We start from the raw sequence: 16,282 nt of genomic DNA, 5'->3' as shown, positions 1-16,282 counted from the left end.
CACAGCCCCTCAACATCACCTGCAGGACCAAATCCCACAACGCTTCTTTGAGCTAAATCCAGCAGCTTCATTCACAGCAGAACAATCTGATCAGTCCCAGTGCCAGACAGTGTTGTACTTTAGGCACAAACTACCCTTTAACAGACTCCCCAGATGTTTCTTTCCTTGCCTATGTCAGCCCAGGAGACCCCTACCTTATTATTCTGCATATCCTTATTGGCACCATTCTTCAGGAGGACGACTGCAGCTTCAACATTATTCACAGCAGCTGCCCAGTGCAGTGCTGACTTGCCTACAGAGAAAGATCATGAAATACAACACGCATTAGTGAGTGGTAAGAGTAACAGCAAGCAGCCCTTTCCTTCCACCTCTGAGGGAGCCTGTGTTTTAGTTGCCTGCAGTACCTAGATCATCCACGGCATTGACGTCTGCGTGGCAGTTGATGAGATCGTCCAGCATGCCCTCCACAGCCAAGCGAGCAGCCAGGATCAGAGGAGTGGTCCCGTCATGCATTCGGGCGTCAAGATCGGTTGCCCTGTTCCTAATCAGGATCTACCACAACAAGGGCCAAAGTGCAGGAAACACAAACGTTAGGAGGGACAGAGAGCAGACACTCAGCCAGGTCTCAGGACCTGCCACCCCCTTTCCAGAGGCTGGTCCCTCCAGTCCCCACTCCCAGTTTGGGGGTGCACATCTGAGGGCAGTGACGGGGTTGGTGCTTTGCTGTGCCCTGCCCTGAGACAACAGGTGCTTCAGTTTTCAAGACTTTCACCCCGCATCTCACCAGGACCAGCTGGAGACCCTACGATAAGCTCAGTTGTGTGTCTGACTCAACACGTGGCACCAGTATTTTCCCCAGAAAACCCCGAGACTGGTGGCAAAAGGATCAATTACCTGGAAGACTCCTTGGGCATCGGCAGAGACGGCAGCATGGAGGGGTGTCCTGCCCATGTTATCCTGGATGTTTGCATCAGCACTGGCTTCCAGCAGGCGCTTGGCAGCGTCGGAGCGGGAGTAGCGGGCAGCCAGGTGAAGGGCCGTCTCGCCAGTGCGGTCAGTCTGGTTGTGTAAGCTGGCGCCTTGGTAAATGAAATCCGAGATGACAGCGGGAGCATCGTCTTCCTCTTCGCTATTACCGGTCTCCAGCCCTCCTCCGCTGCACGAGGCGATCATCAGCGGGGTGAAGCCATCTGAAAAGCACAGGGGAACTCGGTGAAAAAAGGCTTTTTACCCTTCTGTAATGCAGGCGGCTCAGCAAAATGCTCTGTCTGCGATAGATGCTTATTCTCATGGGTGCATCAAGACTGAGTTCCTGACTGGTTCTCAACATCAAACACGAATATCCTTCCTCTGATATGCATCTGAAATTCCTTAGTGGTATCTCACCACTCATGGCTTTTCCTATTTCATCTGCTAGCTTGCACACACTTTTAAAGACAAGGAAAGTGTTAGAAGGTGTGAGGTGCAATTTATAAGGAAGGTTGCTCAAAGCAAACTTGAGTACAGTATAGCACAGCCTTAAATATTTCTATTATTTCAGATGACAATTTCACGGATATGGGGAAGACCAAATGTTTGTAATAATTTAAAAGCCTATTAATTGTTAATAGAGTTAAAAACCTGAAAAGAACATTGTGAAATGGGTGGAGAGGAATCTAGGAGTGGCAGAGAGACAGGCTGGATGATTAAATAGGCACTTCTTCTGTATTGTCTATTTTCCATCTCAGTGATTAAACAACAGAGATCTCGTGTAAAGCCAAATGTGACAGGGTCTGTCTCTAAATCATGCACAACAGGAACCACACGATGCAGAATGGCTATCAGCGACTCTGTATGAGAAACAGAGACAGGTAGGGCTGCCTGGGACTGCTCATCTGCAGGGGGTAAGGGAGGATTTTAGATGAGCTGACAAGCAGCACGGAGGTGAAAGGAGTCCACCTTACCGGGACCTCTGACGTTGACATCCATACAGTCTGCATCGATCTCCCCCTGCGGTGGAGTGGGTGCCATGGAGGATATGCGCAGGTCGGCGGCGTCCAGGTGCTGCTGGGTCCACTGCCTGTGATCCGTCTGATCGTCCGTGTCCGGCAGCATCGCCTGCTCCTCGAACTGCGGAACGACGGCGGGAAGTGAGCACCGAGCAGAGCATGCGAGTCGGGGCGGGAGGAGGGGGCTGAGCTCTGGTGTGGGAGCTCTGCGAGTCTCAGAGGGGCGTTTGTCACACGCAGGGTTGCAAAGGAGCCGGCAGCAGCGATGCATTGCGCTGACTGGGCCCCCGAGGGTCCCCCCGCTCTGCTACTTCCCGCAGCGCTCTGCTCCTTCCGTGACAAAACCCAGCGCGTGGCTGCTGGCAGCACAGAAAGGGAATGTGGCAGTGAGCTTACCCTGAACTTCTTGGTGTCCAAGGTCTCCTCATCACCCCACTCATTTTGGTTGTCATCCATCAGCGTGCCGTCTGAAGCATTTTTGAGGGGTCTTTAAAAATAAAACCATACAAAAAATTAGCTCCTCTGCAGGAACTAGTCTGTGATAGGGTGTTTATCTACATGCACAAACTCAAAGAAGAATCAACAAGGCATTTGCAGGAGGTTCCCCTCGGGTTGCCTTTCATTTTCTACCAAGTGCAAACGGACCATGAAGCATTTAAAAACCTCCTCCAGATGGGAACACTGTTTTCCCCATGCAGAACTGATTTTTCTCCTCCCCGCTATGCCAATATGATGCACTAGAGAACAAAACTCCACGGGGCTCTTTCAGAAGAGCCCCGAGCAGCCCCACTGCACTGTGTTTAACAGGTTAGCAAGCAAATTACTCACTTGAGTCCAACAGAATCCTCCCCAAGTGGTTCTCGTCGCTTCTTCTTGCTCGACTCTGTCACTTTGAAGCCCTCTGGGAACCAAAGCTGCCCATGCTCCCTGCGCCGCTTACGAGACACCAGTACTCCCACTCCAATGAAAGCAAGCAAGACCAGCACAGCCCCCACCACGTACATAGGATACAGCTGGGAGTTCTTCGTGGGCTCAGCTGTTTCACCTACAAAACAGTGGGGCACAAGGAGATGCTGAGACATTAAGCTGCATAGCAAACCAGTGACAGAGTGGAAATGAAGGAAAATTAGTTAATAGAGGTACCTAAGTCTGATCTAAATCAGCCCCCCCAAAATAAGGTCATTTTATACGCTATTAATCAGAATTGCAAACTATCGGCAAATTCTCGGCTGCACAAGCCAGCCTGCATCAGGAGACAGCTTCACTTTTTTCTCCTTTAAGGAAAAGGATTAGCAAACTTCAAATCATTGCGCTTGCATTGAGCTGTTAAGACAAAAGGATTTAGGGGGGATTTTCAAGATACAAACTTCAACTCCTTGCATGTCACTGATTGATTGGAGCGGTTGGGTTTTCTTTTTCTTTTCTTTTTTTTTAATAACTTTTATAGTGATAATGATTTTGAAATAAACCTGAAATAAGCAAAAATAATAAACTGGTTTTTTGCAATTTTTTAAAGAACAGACTTAAAGAAAAAAAAACCAAAGATGCAAGGCTATTAAAACCAAACTGTGCTCAAGTGCAGCCAGCTGACAGATACCTAAACATGGATATGGCTGGAAAGTTTTGGCTGTCTCTCCTCCCCAGCCGACCAGCTGTACTTACTTTTAACTGCTTCTATTTTGTAGGGTATGTTCAGGTTGCCAAGGGAGGCCAAGGCACCCAGGAATGCCGCCACATCAGTGGCACTCTGGAAGCACTGGGAAGACGACTGGATGCACTGTCGGTTATCAATTTCCAAGTAGACAATGGATCTGTGCAAGACAAGTCAATGAGAAACACGGAGAAATGACCACACTGAGAAGACAGATGAGCCCTGTCTCCCCTCCTTAACCCCCCATCAGTGGGAATTAGGAGGTGGGAACCCATCTCCTCTTTTCCCTGTGGCACAAGCCCTGCAGCAGCTCGCACTCACGGTCTATTGGATTTGCCTTGATGAATACTGTGAAATCTAACTCATCTACAGGAATGGAAGGGAGTCTCTGCTTCACAGTGTTTTAAAATGACCCAGACATTACAGTATCTTAAATAATGCTGTTTGGGAGCCTTCAGATCTTTTCCCATCAGTTTCACTGCTCTAACTCCTTTGCTTTCGGTGGCTTTTGATTGAGCCCACAGAGAGGGAGAAGGTTAGATCTATATGTTTATACCAAAGATCTCCAAACACAGTTTGCAGTAATTGAGTTTTACAACAAAGCTCTAGAAAGCATTTCCCAGGGAGAAACTGAGGCTTAACTTAACGACTTCCTGAAGTCAGACAGTCAGTCAGGCCAACCTCTGCTTCCAGGTCCCACCCAGCCCAGCCCCGGCTCCCAACAATACACAGGACTCCTTCAATCGTGAGAGTCGGCGCAGCATTGTGTCAGGGATTCCTGAGTGATCACTCGCTTTTCCCACATGAGAGCAAAATCCGGTTTCTATTCACACAGAAAGCAACGTCTAAATACAATTATCTGGCCTACATCCTTCCCTTTATAGTGTGTTACTATTATCAACACAGAAAACAAATGCTGCTCAGTGAAAAAGGAACCCATTGGTCCCCCTTACCCTCTGATGTCCATCTGATCGAGCTCTCGCTTCTGCCTTCTGCCAGCCCTGGAGTAGAGGCTGCTCTTTACTTTGTTGATGACAGCACTAGACATATCTGACCAGTCCTCTGTTGACCTCTTGATATAATGCTTTTTCAGCTCCTCCTCATTGCCATAGTATGGAAAGATCATATACTCTCCCTTGGGGTTCTTCTTGAAGACCACGTTGGTGTGCAGCACGCGGCTCAGCTCCCGCAGGAAGTTGAAAGAGTTGTTCTTCAGGTTCTCGGGGGTGATCAGGACCACCACCACCAGCGTGCCATCTGCAAGCTTCTCTGGCATGTTGTTTGCACAGTCCAGACCATCCCATTCGCACTCAAAATTATTGCAGCCCTGGTCACAGTGACCATCTGAGAAGTGATCTTTGCAGTACTGATCATACAGAGGGCTGGGCAGAAGAAAAAGAAAGGCAGAAGAATGAATTAGACCAAGTGTTGTGCATATTATAACCTATCTGCTGAGACAATAAGCGGTGGTCCACAAGGCCCTCTTTTTTGTATAAATATTCTTCACCCTGATAGACACTAAGCCAGTTTACAGAGAAGGCAACTGTTTCATGCAGTGCTGTGAAGCCTTCACCTCTCCAGGTGAAAGATGATAGCAGCTGTTAAATTACAAGTTGCAATTTAGATGCCAGAAAAAGGCACAAATTAACGTGACTCAGAGAAGACATAGGGACACAGAACAGTTACTCGGACCACAGTTTGTCCAGGAACCTGGGATTAAGCTCCTGCTGTTGCCAAAGACGGTATTGGGTAAATGCCCAGATGTTAACATCATCATGTTTTCTGGCTGTTCCTCCATCTGGGGTCTCCCTACACTGAAACTCACGGTGTTACTACTATGAGTTGGAGAATTCACTTCTATGGCGTGATACAGGCAAGCCACCAGGAACGAGCCAAACCCAGAGAGCTTCCAAGTGTATATAAACTTGGTAAGACCACGGGGAAGTGTGGTTGCTTGAGTTGCAGCCCCATAGGCAGCAGAACAGAATGCAGAGAGTGAACAACAGATTTGCGCTTAGGAGCTTTAGCAGATGCAACCAGAAAATACCCCCAGACGATCAGCACAGAGGTCACGGCTTTAAAACAAGAGGGGCAACGAGCAAGTCACTTACTTGCACTGCCCTTCGTATTTCTGGCAGTCAAATCCATCGTACAGGCAGCCAGCATTATTGCACTGAGAGTCGCACTTGCCATCGTTGAAGTACTTCCAGCACTGCAGAGACTGGGAACAGTTCTTCCAGGGGTCATTGAAATTGAGGGAGCAGTCGCCCCCGTCCCAGCCGCAGGCGTGGTTGTTGCATTTCCCATCGCAGATCTTGTTGCCGGCATACCCCGCGCAGACGGCGATCTCGCACTTCTCCTCGATTTTGGGTGGGATGATATCCTGCCCGATCCCACCTTGGAAATCAAAGTCGAGGATGTGGCAGTTGAGGCCGTTGAAGTTGGCAGGGCAGTTGCACCGGTAGTAGGGGGAGGCATCGCTGAAGAACTCGCAGGTGCCCCCGTTGTAGCAGGGGTTGGATGTGCAGGGGCTGCTGGCCGGGTACTGGCACTCGGGACCTGTGAAGGCCGGCGTGCACATGCACTTGGAGCTCTTGTGGATGGAGATGCAGGTGCCACCGTTCAGGCAGTGCAGGTTCCCACAGGTGCGGGAGTCATTCTCGCAGGTGGCACCCACGAATCCCTGGGGAGGTGACAGCAAGGAGGGAGTCAGAATCACCGACGCTGTCCTACGAGCAGCCTAACACACGCGTGTGTTCTGGGAAACTCGGCACAAACCCAGTGAATCGGGGCACGCTTCTGGCGCGTCCTTGGAAACTAGTGATGGGTGAGAATAATCTACAATGGAAACGCTGTTAGAGCATCACCCTCAAAATGAAGGGAGCTCTTCTCCATAGCTGCCTGCTTCACCTTCACGTGGTACAAATAATGGTCAGCCAGGCAAGAGTCTGTCCTACAGAGCTGTGCATCGTACCTGCAGGGCTGAGCCACCTCCTTCTCCCTGACCCTAACCTAGTCTCCTCGCCGGTGAGGAGGGTGCACATACACGGATACGCCTCCCTCCAGCGAGCACGCACAGCAAAGCATCTTCCCCTCCACGCTTACCCCAGCTATCCCAGCTGGGGAAGCCTCAGGGGCTAAACTGGCCCCTTGTCTGCCTGCAGGACCTGTGCAACACCCCAAGCTCAGCACTGGAGAGGAGCAGAGACCTACCGGGGGGCATTTGCAGATGAAGCCACGGCCGGTGTTGCTGGCAACGGCGCACGTCCCACCGTTCCTGCAGGGTTTGCCTTTACAGCCGTCCACCACGGTGTCGCAGCGACGGCCTGCCGAGGGAGAGGAGCGCGTGAGGAGCAGAGGAAGGTGGGCGAGATGCTTGGAGGGGACTGGGGGCTGCAGGGCCGAGTGTTGGGAGCTGGCGGGGACACGGTGCTCACCTGCGTAGCCAGGTCGGCACTCGCATTTGTAGTCATTGACCCGCTGCACGCAGTTCTGGGTGCCGCGGGCGTCGCAGGGGTTGGACAGGCACTCGTTGACGTCTCCCTCGCAGCGCTCCCCTACAAAGCCAGGGGGGCAGATGCAGCTGTAGCCACCTACCCGATCCGTGCACTTGCCATTGTTAAAGCACTTGGGCCCCAGGGTGACAGGATCAAAGAAAGGGCTGCAGTCATCCACATTGATCTCACAGTGCACCCCTAGAGAAATGGGGGAACAACCCACACAGCTCATCAAACAGTATCGGGGTGCCTGGTGGTCCCTCGTGTGAACCTTCCCTGCAAAGGGGCTGAGCCTGACCAATTCAATGGCAGTCTGAGCCACCGCTCTGGCAGGAGGCACGCAGCACCGCGCAGCTCACGTCCAAGGTTGCGTGGCCTTGATGGCTAAGCTCGCAAGCAAACACAAACCTCGACCGTTGCATTTGCTTCTGCTAGCCCGAGCAGCTAATGAGCAGATACCAAGGATATCTGCACTCAGTCCACTAATGCCCCAGCCTGGGGAATTAATTTACCTTGAGTTCCTCTGGGGCAGGAGCATTTGTAGGTATTGATGAGATCGATGCAGGTTCCTCCATTCTGGCATGGGTGGGACAAGCACTCATTGATCTCCTCTGAGCAGTTAACTCCATGATAACCAGCCACACACTACAACGAGGGAAGAGGGGAACTATCAGTGAGGTTCACTCAATTCCCACACAGCTGCAGGAGCACAGCCAGCACGCCGGCCTTCAACTCCATGAAGGGACACCGAGCCAGCCTGAAGCTCCGTGGGCAGCAGAAAGGCAGGAACTGGTGCTTTCTCCCTGTGCATCTCTGCCTCCCGCAGTACCCACCTCACAGGAGTAGCCTCCCAGGTAGTCTGTGCAGGTGGCTCCGTTCTGGCAGGGGTTGGGGGAACACTCATCCACCTGCTCCTCGCAGTAGCTGCCAGTGTAGCCGGCCTGGCAGCGGCAGAAGTGAGTGTTGCCGGTGTCCACACAGAGCCCCGAATTCCTGCAGAGATGTGCTACATCGATACCTGCCGGGGAGAGCAGAGTGAGATGTGGGGACCTCGGAGACACCCAGGCACCGCAGGGCCACGTCCTGGCCACTGCATGTCCCACTGGGGATCGCAGCCAGGACTGCAGCCTCATGGAGTGCATGTTACAGCAATCCTTGAGACTGCTCTGGTTGTGCCAAAGATCCTCACCAAGAGAACTGAGCGTGTCCCTGCTCAGAGCCCACCATAGGGACATCTGGGGACCCCTCCCTGGCCCAGTGAGGCTCTACACATGGCAGGGACTGACCTTGCTGCTTAGCAGCCACCTCGCAGGAGACACTGGGGACATCGCAGTACAGCCCTGTCCACCCGCTGTTGCACTCGCAGCGGTACAGGTTGTTGGTCTGCCAGCACTTCCCTCCGTTTTTGCAAGGAGAGGAGTCGCACCAACGCACCAGGTTCTGGGGGGAGCAGAGCGAGAGGTGGGGGTCAGGACCCAGCAGGGCTTCTGCAGGAGTAGAGACTGCAGTGACCCCCCAAATCCCCACAGCCAGCATGCACGGATGGACACCGGGTCGGCAGCCAACAGCCCAAGGCTCCTCTACCTGGCAGTTGAGCCCGGTGTATCCTTGGGGACAAGTGCACTTGTACGTCCCATAGCTGTCCTGACATGTGCCCCCGTTCAGGCACGGCTTGGAGTCGCATTCATTGATGTTATGCTCGCAGTAGCTGCCCGTGAAGCCGGGCGGACAGACGCAGGTGAAGGTGTTGATGCCATCCACACAGGTCCCACCGTTGAAACAGGAGCTGGGAACAGAAACATCCCATCGCAGTGAGTCACCGCTGGTCGTGCTCCACGCCAAAGCCCCCACAAACCAGCCCAGGGCTACGGGGCAGCGCAGGGACCTCAGTCCCTTGCTCCAGCTCAGACAGGCTGTGCCCGCAGTGGGGGCTGTGCCGGGCTGTACCTCTCCGTGCAGTCAGGTGTGTTGTTCTCGCAGTGGATGCCACTGAAGCCGGAGGGGCAAGTGCAGGTGTAGCTGTTGACGCAGTCAGTGCAGTTGGCACCGTTCTTGCAGGGGTTGCTGGCGCACTCGTTGATGTCCTCCTCGCACTTGGGCCCGCGGAAACCAGCCAGGCACTCGCAGAAGAATGTGCCGACGCCATCGGAGCAGGAGCCACCGTTGTGGCATGGATCTGGAGAGGAGGGATGTGCACAGGAAGATGCAATGGGTCCCTGCCCAGGAGCTGCCCCACAGCGCTGTCCCCACACACGTCCTATGGCTGCGCAGAGGGATGGGACAGAGCCCATGGACCAGAGGCCAGGCCAGTCCCACCAGGGGACTGGGAACGAAGAGGACACATGGGACACTCTTGCTCATTGCCTGCACATTACTCTCCCCCCGCAACCTCCTTCCTGCCAGCTCCCATCTGGCCTTGGACTGACGCAGCCCAACCAGGACATGCTTGAGGTGGCCCAAAAGCCCGAGCAGGGCTTGCAGCACAACCCAGGCCAAGGCAGCGGCCGGGGCTCGCCCATGCACGGGGAGGCGGATCCTGGCCCCAGAAAGGGTAACGAAGCTGACGGCTCGGGGCCAGGCCAAGCATGGTCCGCAGAGCCCCTGCTCTTACTGGGCTTGCAGTCATCGATGTCAGTGTCACAGTTGCGGCCGGTGAAGCCGGTTCTGCAGGCGCAGCGGTAGCTCCCGTTGGTGTTCTGGCACGTGGCCCCGTTGCGGCAGGGGCTCTTCACGCACTCGTTGATGTCGATCTCGCAGGTCTGACCTGCGGGACAGAGATCGTGTAGGCTGGAGGTGCTGGTGAAAGCCCCGGGGATGACAATGATGTCTTGGGCACCGCTCGCACCAGGGCGGGAGCCCTCGCAGCAAACTGCCCTCGCCCAGGGGTGCAAGTGATGGCCGCGTCCCATCTAGAGCCGTGGGGCAGGTCAGAACCCTCCCTGAAGGTCACTGGCCTGCTGGTCCCTGGTCACACTCCCTCCCCTCCACCTTTCACTCCCCAAGCAGCTGAGGAGAGTGGGCTGTGCTGAACCCTCAGACAGGCCATGCCCCTACCTTGCCAGCCAGAGGGGCAACTGCAGGAGAAGCTCTCGTAGTCTTCTGACTCCCGGCACTCGCCGCCATTCTTGCAGGGGCCACCAGCACAGGGGGCCAGCACATCCTCGCAGGTGGCTCCTGCACAGGCACAAGCACCCACTGACACCCCCTCCGAAACGAAAGACCCTGCTACCCCTGTCCCCTGCCCTGGGCTGCTGCCAGCCCTGGGGCAGGCTCTGGGCTTCCCCACTGAGCTGGTGCAACCCAGCTGGGGCCATCTCCTCCATCCCTGCTCCCCCATGACCCTGGGCCCCCCACGAATCCTTTAAGGCCTGACAATCTGGGCTGCATTAAAGTGCCGCACTTCATTTGGCAGGGAAGTGCCGCTCAGGGTCTCTTTCCCCCTTGCACTCCCCCCACCGTCCCTCTCAGCTGCTTTTCCTGTTTACGTCCAGCCAAGGGACACATTCCCTCCAAACCCTTATCTTCTCTGTCAGCCAGTATCTCCCGAACTGGCCTTTGCTATTTTCCAGAGCCTTCCCCTCCCTGCCTGCCCCGTCCCCGTCCCCCCAGGGGTTTCTATGGCCACTGCCGAGGGCAGGAAACAGCTCATGGCTTCCTGCAATTGTGCATCGGCTGCTGCTCTGCGCGAGCGGAAGCAGGAGGCCAGCAAACAGGAATTGGCTCAGCAGAATCTCCCGGCCCCTCAGCCTCAGCTCGCTTTTTCCAGCGCAAGCATCGTGGCAGAAGAACGGGGCCACCGGCAGCGCCGACCCCCCCGGGGCAGCGGGGTGTGAGTGGGGCGGCCGCCCCGTGCTGCTGCCCTGGGTGCAGGCTGCAGCAGAGCCACCGCCTCGGTGCCCTCCAAGAGGAGGAGGAGGAGAAGGAGGAGGGAGGAAGCTCTGGCTGGCCGCTTCCCAAAGCTCCTCCAAATTTCCTCCAGCTGCCCGTGACATGGGGAGGAGGAGCCCCAGCCACGGGCAGCCCCATGGCAGGGCAGGGCGAGGGAAGCTTCCGCGCTTGGTGCTGCCTCGCTGCATGTGCAGAGGGACCCATTTGCTGTCACACCCAAAGCAGCAGCCCCGCACAGCCCTGGCAAGGGCCTGGGGGGCACAGGGTGCTCCCCCTCACCTGTGTAGGGCAGGAGGCAGTTGCAGGTGTAGCCGGCAACGTCATCGATGCACGTGCCCTCGTTCAGGCAGGGGTTGGAAGCACATTCGTTGATATTGGTCTGACAGTTGGGTCCTGTGTCAAGAAAATTAGAGAAAAGTGGCTGTGAGGGAGGTGTGCTGGTGGGAGGGGGCCAAGGGTACAGTGGGGACATGGGGACAATGGCAATGGCCCACCCATCGCTCTGGAAGAGCCTCCTGCCCTCAGCTCCAGGCATGGGCACTCAGACTCTGCACTGCCACCACATCTCCCCGCCAGATCTGGGGTCTCCACCACCCCTACAGCGAAGCCTCCAGCCCACCTGGCATCACAGGGACACCCAGCCCACAGCTCCCACCCAGCGTGGGGGGGGTGGGGCAGCGTCCCTGGCTGCACCCTTACCGCTGAAGCCCTCCCTGCAGGTGCAGATGTAGCCGCTGGTCATGTCCTTGCAGGTGCCACCATTCATGCAGGGATTGGATTCACACTCGTTATTATTAATGTCGCAGTTTGTCCCACTCCAGCCTGGGTCGCAGTCACACCTGTAGCTTTGGGGAAAAATTGGGGTGTAAAGCACACGATCTGGTCCGATCTGGCCCTCCTGGCTACACCAGCCATCATTTACCCACCAAACCCCAGCTCTTAATCGTGCCCCTGCAGGGAAACATCCCCCAGCACTAGCACAGAGCATGGACAAGCACTGGCACAGGGCTGCTTGCCCCACCTCTAACCCTGACTTTGTTGGGTGGCCCTTTGGTCCCAGCAGCCCCCCAGCAGCCCCCGCACCCTCCAGCCTACCCGTTCAGCCCGTCGTGGCATTTCCCATGGATGCAGGGGTTGCTGTTGCACTCATTCACTTCGGACAGGCACTTGGGGTCGTGGAAGCCCTCGGGGCAGAGGCAGGTGAAGCCGTTGATGCCATCCTTGCACGTGCCCCCGTTGTGGCAAGGGTTGCTGGAGCACTCGTCAATGTTGATGTTGCACATGCGCCCTGGGAAAGGGAGGGGGGTGTCAGGAAACATTACCCCACAGGACGCACGGCATGGCACGGTGGGTGCAGGCCGCCTCCCAGGGGACACCCACTGGGCAGGTCCCCCTCCAGCCACCCAGGGAACGGCTGCCGGAGGCTCGACTCTCTGGGCACACGTGTGCTGGCCGCGTAGGAGCGGACTGCCCTCCGGCTAGGGTGACTTCACACCCCTGCATCGCCCGCCTGGCTTAATTAAACATGACTGGGAAGAGGCTGTGCCCTGGGCTCGTTTGGTCCAGGGGGGAGTAACGAAGGGAGCTGGTTTCAGCCTGTAACCCTACCTGCTGCAGCCGACAAAGCCAGGCTTTATTGTGGCTCCCGGTGGGCAGGAGGACAAGGGGCTGTGCAAGCGGGGAGAGGTGGGGGCTGCTCCCATCAAAGGCCTCTGCCATTTCCAGCAGGGATCAAACAAACCAGTCGGACAAGGCGGCAACCTGATACCCATGGGAGTGGGTGCAGCAGGAGTCGAATTCACAGCACCAGACACCCCTTTGATTTCAGCCTAAGCCAGGGTCACTCTCCTGAACAAGCAGGAGCGCTGGAAGGTACAAAACCTCCAGCAAGTGGGATGGCAGCATCTCCCCTCCTGGCTGCACCCTTGCCCCGGCTGCGTGGGGCACCACCAGTTTCGGGCATCCCTGCACCATGGGCACAGGGGATGTCCCAGGGCTCCCCGACGCAAGGATCCGGACCAGGTCCCCAGGGTGCTGCAGTGGCCACCTGCTCTCACCTGTGTACCCCGGCTCGCAGGTGCACTCGTAGCCGTTGATCTTGTCGATGCACTTGCCGTAGTCGCAGGGGCTGCTGGCGCAGTCGTCCAGATTGATCTCGCAGTTGGGCCCTGGGGAGGAGAGTGGTGCTGTTAGGGGGTCCCCAACCCCACTGATGAGGCAAAAATGAAGCCTGCTGGCTCCACAACAAAGCGCCTCTGCCACAAACGGCTCCCCGGATCCTGGCTGGGGTGTGGTTCCTGCGAGAGCCAGGCACCAAACTGGGAGAACTTGTCCTCACCAAGGATGCCCCAGGCCAGCCCCGGCACTGGGGTGGCTGCTGGCAGTGGTCCAGGGCCAACCCGCCTGGGGACAGGGATGGGACTGGGGTGCCGTGGCACAGCCGACCCGGGGGAGCCTTCCTGCTCACCTGTGGTCCCTTTGAGGCAGAGGCAGTTGTAGGCGTTGTTCCTGTCCTGGCAGGTCCCCCCATTTTTGCAGGGCTGGCTCTGGCACTCGTTGATGTTGATGTCGCAGCGGTGGCCCATGTAGCCGGGCTGGCAGAGACAGGTGAAGGTGGCGATGCTGTCCTTGCAGGTCCCATAGTGGCACGGGTCGGGGTCACATTCGTTGATGTCGACCTCGCAGTGAGCGCCCGAGAAACCTGCCACCAGCGGGAGGGACACACAAGGTCAGGATGGGGGACACGGGGTGAGGATGGGGGATGTGGGGTCAGGATGGGGGATGTAGAGTCAGGATGGGGGACACTCCTTCCCACCTTGGCCAGGTGTGAGGCAGCGCACCGGGGTGGCTTGAGCTGCCCACCCGCCCCGCTGCAAGCCCCAGGACTCCCGGGAGCGGGGCGCAGGCAAGGGAGCACCCCAGCACGCTGGCGGTGGGGCCGGTCAGACCCCGGCTCGCGGGCTTTGTCCCGGGGTGCACAATGACCTGCATTAAGCCGCCTCGGCTCAGGAGCGGGGCCCTGCGCTCGCTGCAGCTCGTCCTGGAGCACGCGGGGAGGAGGGGGCCGGCCGCAGGCACCCCCGAATAATAACCCCCCCGGCAGATCCTATTCTCCTGGCCGGCTCCCTCCCCGCCGGGTTTGGGGGTGGAGAGCTGAGGACAAAGTACAGCTTTGACTAGACCCCGCCAAGCCCACATAGCAGCTTTTCATCGGGGCTTGGCATTAGCAAGACACTAATTAGAGGCCATTCAGCTGGAAGATTTCTGGCGGGAGCTGCTCCACAAAAGAGCCACTGTTTGCCACCAGGGCTCAAGTCATCATTTTGTGCAACCGCTCCTTGGGTTTCGGTCGGCGAGCCCCCGCAGCCCTGCACCTTGCGTCCCCATAGAGGCAGCTTTATTCCTTCCTTCCTGCCTTCCCCCTCGCTGCCGCCCGCCGCTGAGGCGGGGAGCACGGCGGGACGGCTGCTGCAGGGCCACACCTAACGAGCGCCGGGCTCGTTACGCCTGGCTCTGGGGCTGGTGGGCAAGCAGGGCTCGACTCACTCCGCACGGACAGTCCTTGCCCCATCAAGCAGGGACCAAGCCCACTGGCGGGGTTTTGGGGACAACCCCTACAGCAGGTGCCTGGGGAGGTGGGTCCTTGTCAATAATTAATTTTATGGCACATCATGGGGCAGAAGGTGGCTTGTTCTCGCCTAGTGTGGCCCCCCAGAGCCCCCCGAGCCGCAGGGACCCCTCACCTTCGGTGCACTCGCAGCTGTAGGTGTTGGGGCCGTCCACGCACTTGGCCCCGTTCTTGCAGGGGGTGCTGGCACACTCGTCGATGTCGAACTGGCAGAGGTGCCCGTTGAAGCCTGTAACGGAGGGAGAAGTCACGTCCCCGCGCAGCGGCTGGAGCCGCCAGCCTCCCCCCGCCGCCGGGCAGATCCCGCCGGGCCCCCCGCGTCCCGGCCGGGGCGCTGGGTTTCCATGGGGACGGCTGCTGGGGGCCCTGAATGCGGGGCTGCAACCCGCCATTGAGAGCATCTTATTTACATCTCTAGAGGAGCAAAGTCTCTGAACTTCAAAACCTCCTTTCACAGATTAACCGTCTCCCCATTCTCCGCTCCACCCCGTGACTTTGACACCACATTCAAAGCCGCTGGTGCGGCCCCCCCCGGCCCCCGGCCCTCCTTCCCAAAGAGGGGCCTTTTCAAGTGCAAAGCCGTGGGGTTTAATCCTCCTTCCCCTCTCCCATGGGCCCGACCCGGAGCAGCATCGCCTGCACAGGGCTCAGCCCCTTGCTGCAACAGGGGAACCTCCCCACCAAAAGCACCGAGAGGTGCTCAGCCCCTTCTCCCTATTTCAGGGGGCTCTGAAATTTAAGAAGCCCATTTTTGGCTCCTTCCCGGCTCGAGACGGGATGCATCACAGCTTTGTTTCTGCAGCGATGGCAGCGGGACGGATGCCACGTACCAGTGGGGCACTCGCAATGGAACTCATTGATCTTGTCGAGGCAGTTGCCGTTGTGCAGGCAGGGGCTGCTGGCACACTCGTCCGTGTTGATCTCACAGTAAACCCCCTCGTAACCTGCAGAGAGACGCGGCACACCGTCAGCACCGCGGCACAGGGCCACCACAACACGCGGGATGGGCAGGTTACACCAGGGCACAAGTGGTCCCCCCATCTTTACTCTCAGGAGCTGAGCCTTTACTCTCAGGTGGTGGGACCGGATGCACAAGCTGCTCCATGGTTGTCCACCCTGGGTCTCCCCGCCCTTGGCTTGATCCAAGCCAGCCAGGAGGAGTCCAGAGCAGGGCTGATGGTGCCCAACTCTCACCTCCCGTCCCCCCACCGCTGCGGGAGACCGATCTTTACCAAGCTCTTTCTTTTTGGTGCTGTCCCCAGGCACACACACCTCCCGTGGCTCCTCACCCAAACCAACACCGAGCTGAAGCTCAGGGGCACCCGGAGCCCTCCCGCTGCCCGCACCCAGCACCGGGGCAGGGGTCCTGCCCACCCACCGGGCATGCAGATGCACTGGAACTCCCCAATCTGGTCCAGGCAGGTGGCATCATTCTGGCAGGGGTTGGAGAGGCACTCATTGACGTCGATCTCGCAGCGAGGGCCCGAGTAGCCCTGCAAGCACTGGCACTGGAAGGAGCCCTGGGTGTTGATGCATTTCCCTGCGTGCTCGCAAGGGTTGGCTCCTGCAACACACAAGTGTGGCTCACAGGACACATTCCTGGCTGCACCGGCACCTTCCCCAGCTGCTC

General features: G+C 57.3%; 1 protein-coding gene across 2 annotated transcripts in view; it reads right to left on the bottom strand.

Moving 5' to 3' along the window:
- The window catches only part of NOTCH1 (notch receptor 1), a 44,274-nt gene that overhangs the window by 3,565 nt on the left and 24,427 nt on the right, over positions 1 to 16,282 (bottom strand). The window contains exons 8-33 of one of the 2 annotated variants that reach the window (XM_074890995.1): positions 16,031 to 16,216; positions 15,483 to 15,596; positions 14,768 to 14,881; positions 13,492 to 13,725; positions 13,082 to 13,192; positions 12,120 to 12,312; positions 11,724 to 11,869; positions 11,304 to 11,417; positions 10,191 to 10,310; positions 9,748 to 9,900; positions 9,084 to 9,312; positions 8,721 to 8,922; positions 8,423 to 8,576; positions 7,970 to 8,154; positions 7,649 to 7,781; positions 7,077 to 7,196; positions 6,853 to 6,965; positions 5,751 to 6,322; positions 4,593 to 5,021; positions 3,651 to 3,799; positions 2,817 to 3,033; positions 2,385 to 2,475; positions 1,944 to 2,109; positions 895 to 1,190; positions 405 to 552; positions 195 to 292 (exon numbers count right to left, since the gene is read on the bottom strand). In XM_074890995.1, coding sequence (XP_074747096.1) covers positions 195 to 292; positions 405 to 552; positions 895 to 1,190; positions 1,944 to 2,109; positions 2,385 to 2,475; positions 2,817 to 3,033; positions 3,651 to 3,799; positions 4,593 to 5,021; positions 5,751 to 6,322; positions 6,853 to 6,965; positions 7,077 to 7,196; positions 7,649 to 7,781; positions 7,970 to 8,154; positions 8,423 to 8,576; positions 8,721 to 8,922; positions 9,084 to 9,312; positions 9,748 to 9,900; positions 10,191 to 10,310; positions 11,304 to 11,417; positions 11,724 to 11,869; positions 12,120 to 12,312; positions 13,082 to 13,192; positions 13,492 to 13,725; positions 14,768 to 14,881; positions 15,483 to 15,596; positions 16,031 to 16,216 — 4,787 coding nt within the window. Of the gene's footprint in view, positions 1 to 194; positions 293 to 404; positions 553 to 894; positions 1,191 to 1,943; positions 2,110 to 2,384; positions 2,476 to 2,816; positions 3,034 to 3,650; positions 3,800 to 4,592; positions 5,022 to 5,750; positions 6,323 to 6,852; positions 6,966 to 7,076; positions 7,335 to 7,648; positions 7,782 to 7,969; positions 8,155 to 8,422; positions 8,577 to 8,720; positions 8,923 to 9,083; positions 9,313 to 9,747; positions 9,901 to 10,190; positions 10,311 to 11,303; positions 11,418 to 11,723; positions 11,870 to 12,119; positions 12,313 to 13,081; positions 13,193 to 13,491; positions 13,726 to 14,767; positions 14,882 to 15,482; positions 15,597 to 16,030; positions 16,217 to 16,282 lie in introns of both variants that reach the window. The other variant, XM_074890996.1, reaches the window with a different exon arrangement.

The sequence above is a fragment of the Strix uralensis genome, chromosome 21 (assembly GCF_047716275.1).
Source record: "Strix uralensis isolate ZFMK-TIS-50842 chromosome 21, bStrUra1, whole genome shotgun sequence".
Taxonomy (NCBI): domain Eukaryota; kingdom Metazoa; phylum Chordata; class Aves; order Strigiformes; family Strigidae; genus Strix; species Strix uralensis.
Note: the sequence above shows the minus strand (reverse complement) of the source record. Positions and strands in the feature narration are given on the sequence as shown.